We start from the raw sequence: 4816 nt of genomic DNA, 5'->3' as shown, positions 1-4816 counted from the left end.
GACCCGGGGACGAATGGAAAACGGCGTTCAAAACATGCGAGGGTCTATTTGAATGGTTAGTGATGTCATTCGGGCTTTGTAATGTCTCGAGCACCTTTATGAGAGTAATGAACCAAGTGCTTCGCCCGTTTATCGGTAAGTTCACCGTTGTTTATTTTGATGATATTATTATTTTTAGCGCTACTATAAAAGATCATCTCCGACATCTTTGAAAAGTTCTCTTAGTACTGCGGCGAGATAAATTTTATGCGGCTCTTAAAAAGTGTGAATTCGGTTCCGACCAAGTTCTATTTCTTGGTTATGTTGTTTCAAAGGAAGGTTTGGCAGTGAATCAAAACAAAGTGGAATCTATTCGATCATGGCCAACTCTGCGCACCGTCACTGAAGTTCGAAGCTTTCATGGGTTAGCTTCTTTCTACTGCCGGTTTATTTCCCACTTTAGTAGCATTGTAGCCCCGATTATGGATTGTATTCGGGATGGAAAATTTGCTTGGAATCCAGAGGCTGCCAAGGCTTTTGAGCAAATTAAACACAAGCTCACCACAACCCCTATTTTGGTTTTACCAAGACTTTTCTCTTACTTTTGAGCTGCATAGTGACGCCTCTAAGGTTGGTATAGGCGCCGTTCTTAGTCAACAAGGACGACCCGTTGCTTATTATAGTGAGAAGCTCTCCGGTTCACGAGCTCGTTATAGTACTTATGATGTGGAATTTTATGCAGTGGTTCAAGCCATTAAACATTGGCGTCATTATCTTTTTCACAAGGAATTTGTTCTTTACACCAACCATGACGCTTTAAAACATCTCGGAAGTCAAGACAAGGTTTTGGCTCGACTTGCTTCTTGGATAGCCTATCTCCAACAATTTACTTTTGTTATCAAGCATCAATCGAGTGTCCTTCATCGAGTGGTCGATGCATTGAGCCATCACCATTCTCTACTTGCAACACTTCATGTATCAGTACCGGGATTCTCCACTTTTCCCGAATTGTATCCATCCGATCCTTTCTTTTCTCAGATTCTAGAAGATGTACGTGGGGGTACAAGATTTGAATATGTGATGCATGATGATTTTCTCTTCTTGGGCAGCCGTCTTTGTGTTACGGATTGTAGCTTACGATTGCAAATCATAAAAGAACTACATGGAGAGGGTCATGTTGGTCGAGATAGAACGCTTCATTTGGTATCTACTTCTTATTTTTGGCCTACACTTCGCCGAGATATGGAGCGCTATGTGGAACGTTGTCGAGTTTGTCACACCTCCAAAGGTCATGCTTCCAACGACGGCCTTTACATGCCTTTGCCTATTCCAACGCAGCCATGGACCGATATTAACATGGACTTTGTTCTCGGCCTTCATCGCACTCAAAAGGGTAATGATTCTATTTTTGTAGTGGTTGATCGCTTTTCTAAAATGGCTCATTTTATTCCTTGCAAGAGAACTACCGATGCAGTTCAAGTGGCTCAATTGTTCTTCAAGGAAGTTTACCGCCTCCATGGTCTCCCTACTTCCATTGTTTTCGATCGAGATTCTCGTATCTTGAGTCACTTTTGGAGGCCCCTTTAGAAATTGGTTAATACAAGTATAGATATGAGTTCAGCTTACCATCCACAAACCGATGGCCAAACCAAAGTTACCAATCGTGCTCTACGAGATTTACTTCGAAGCCTTGTTGGAGATCATATTAAGTCGTGGGATATTAAGCTTAGCCAAGCGGAGTTTGCTCACAATCATGCTAAGAACCGAAGCACTAGCTTCAGCCCTTTTCAGGTGGTTTATGGCTGTGTTCCTCGTTGTCCTCTTGATCTTACTCCGCTTCCTGACCGCACTCGAATTCATGGAAAAGCTGTTGGTTTCGTGATAGATTTGCAGCATATCCATCAAGTAACTTATAATCATTTGGCAACTACTACTGCAAAGTATAAGGCTGCAGCCGATCGCCATCGTTGCGCCATGGAATTTAATGTTGATGATCTTGTGTGGGTTGTTTTAATAAAAGAACGTTTTCCTCTTCATGAGTACAACAAGTTGAAGGCCAGAAAAATCGGTCCTTTAGAAGTGCTTGAGAAGATCAATCCCAATGCCTACCGGTTGCGCCTCCCTTCGAATGTTAACACTTCTGACGTTTTTAATATTAAGCATTTTGTTCCTTTTGCCGGTGAGATAGAAGATTCTGATTCGAGGTCGAATCCTTTTCACGCCGGAGGGACTGATGTAGCGCCTGCTGCCAGAAGGAAGAGATAATTTTTATCTTTAATTAAAAGAGATTATCTTTAAATTCTAAGTTTAGATAGTCTTTTATCTTTATCTTTAAATTCTAAGTTTAAATAGTCTCTTTATTTTTAAAATTAGAAAGAAATTAATTAGAGATAGTTTCCTTTTCGATTTCTAATTATAGTTCTCTTTAAATAGTAGGATAACTTGTTATTTTCATTATTGATATTTTGATAATAAAATTTTTAGAGAAGTTTTTTCTCCACTTTGCTTGTTTTTTAGTATTCTTTCGAATCAATAAATTACTTACCTTTCGTTTTTCGGTATTATTAACAGAATTACGTGATACAATTTTACGCTTCCGTTACGTCACATTTTTAACACATTTAATAAATAAATCATATTTAAATTAATATTTTTAGACATAATTAATAAATAAATTAGCACGAATACGATTTATTAATCCGAATTATCTCACCCCACACTCCGTTGCTGTCTTGTTGATTTCGGAAGCGGGGACAGCATTGTTCAATCAATGCGACTGGCCATCAACGGCCGCAAAAGACAAAGGGTAGTAATAAAAAATTCATAACGAAAATGGGGTAAAAAATAAAATGAATGATATTGAAAAACGTAAGAGAAAAAATTGGAGATGCGGGGTATCGAACCCCGTACCTCTCGCATGCAAAGCGAGCGCTCTACCGTTTGAGCTACATCCCCAGTCGAGATTCAATCAGAAAAAATATCTTAATAAGATAATTTTATAAGAATTATCCCTCACTTTTGCCAATAGTACACTTGTCCCCTGAGCAAACTAATAATTAATGGCAGCCTCTCTTTTTGAAGTTTGAATTTTAATTGGGTTTATCGAATTCATTGTTGTCTGAATACGTTCATTAACAGCATGGTATAATCCGCCAAATACAATGGTCGATTGGAGAAGTTTCTTTGGTATAATCGAACATTAACTCCAAGCAGGTTTATATATGGTTCAAGCAATATGGGCCTCTTATTTCTCAACATCAGCTTAACAAACCTTTTTTGCCTTTTCAAATTTCAGATATTTGTTTCTGACTAATGGCTTCTTTCGTTTCAACTTCCACAATTCCCGTAGCTTCGCTCCCTTGCAATAACGCTTGCAGAAGCACAATTTGCCAACTTAGCCACAGTTTATCTTCTTCCATTGTAAGTCCAAGTGCCGCCCTTCTTAATATATTGTTTTTTGGGGTCAAAAAAGAAAAAAAAAAAAAGAGTCAGATATGTACCCAAACTAATAAAACATGATTGTTTTATTTTTCAGAGAAGCCCTTTGGTTGGTGGCCTAAGACTTGCTCCTAAAATCAAAATCACCAGGGCAACAGAGAGATCGCTTCCACTCCCATCTAGTTGCTTCAAGACTAGTAGAATTTCATGCTCCATTGTGAGTCCCCTAAATGCCTAAGAAAAATTGTGACATTTGATTAACAATTTTTGACTCTGTTTATTTCGCCGATTCGAGTTTTACTATAGTAAAAAGCTTTCAGAAACAGTTACATCTAATTTTTTTGTTACAGTAAAAAACTCACATAAAATCACATCTCAACTCGAATTAGCGAATTAAACGGATCATTTTATTTATACTGTCTTTGATGTGTGTGTATATATATGTATGTAAATGTGCAGGCTAATTCAGAAACTCTGAAAACAGTGCAGAGCACGATTGCAAAGCAACTATCAATTGATGAAAATTCTGTCACGCCCTCAACCAAGTTTGCAGAGTTGGGGGCTGATTCGCTTGACACTGTATGTCTCTTTTCTCTTATGATGAATTGGGCTATACACGATTATTTGGACAGTGTCGTACTCATGTATCCTTTTTGGGGCACCATGCTCAGCCCAAGCTCATATTTACCAAAATTTGCACAATCAAGATCATGACATTTAAAAAAAAAAAAAAAAAAAAAAATTCCGAGTTAGATATATGGGTTGTTATTTTTTTTTCATAGGTAGTTTAAAGACAATATTAGTTTGGATTAATTTCTTTTGTGTGACATACACGTCAAATTCTTCTAATAATTGTAATAACTATGCCAAATTTTTCTAGTAATTATACATTATATAATTACTTGCAATAGATATTATTTTCTTCGTGGTAATTGAGGTGACAGTGATATAAAAGAAAATAATATAGGTGTATGTATATGTGTGTGTATATATACCTGATGGATATTTGATTGGTTTTTATGTCAAGCAGATTAAGTTGTGAATCTGATAAAAAAAAAGTTCAAACTTTGACAGGTTGAGATCATGATGGCTTTGGAAGAGAAGTTTGGTGTCTCAATAGGAGAAGGGGGAGCTGAGAATATCTTGACCGTTCAAGATGCAGCTGATCTTATTGGGAAAGTGAAAGCAGCTGCTTCTTAGGCCAAATTGTCTCCAAATACTACATATCTTAATATTTATATCCCCAAAAGTGTGCTTTATAATATTATGACTCGGAATTTTCCAATGTTCTAGGTTGTTTTGCCTTTTCTTGTTCCGCTGAGATTGTTGTAACTGGATTCAATCGAAATCAGATCCATTTAATATTTGCTTCTTAAATGAAAAATCACAAAATAATATC

General features: G+C 37.1%; 1 protein-coding gene and 1 non-coding gene across 2 annotated transcripts; one reads left to right on the top strand and one right to left on the bottom strand.

The window, feature by feature from the left end:
- Positions 1-2861: 2861 nt before the first annotated feature.
- Positions 2862-2934, bottom strand: TRNAA-UGC. The gene has a single exon. It is a non-coding gene; the product is annotated as a tRNA-Ala (tRNA).
- A 311-nt stretch (positions 2935-3245) lies between these two features.
- On the top strand, positions 3246-4816 carry LOC21388518 (acyl carrier protein). The gene is made up of 4 exons (XM_010106301.2): positions 3246-3399; positions 3515-3634; positions 3877-3996; positions 4492-4816. The coding sequence occupies exons 1-4, from the start codon at positions 3292-3294 to the stop codon at positions 4615-4617; spliced, it is 474 nt and encodes a 157-aa protein (XP_010104603.1). The 5' UTR covers positions 3246-3291; the 3' UTR covers positions 4618-4816.

This window comes from Morus notabilis, unplaced genomic scaffold (genome assembly GCF_000414095.1).
Source record: "Morus notabilis unplaced genomic scaffold, ASM41409v2 Scaffold774, whole genome shotgun sequence".
Taxonomy (NCBI): Eukaryota; Viridiplantae; Streptophyta; class Magnoliopsida; order Rosales; family Moraceae; genus Morus; species Morus notabilis.
This window is presented reverse-complemented; position numbering and strand designations above follow the sequence as displayed.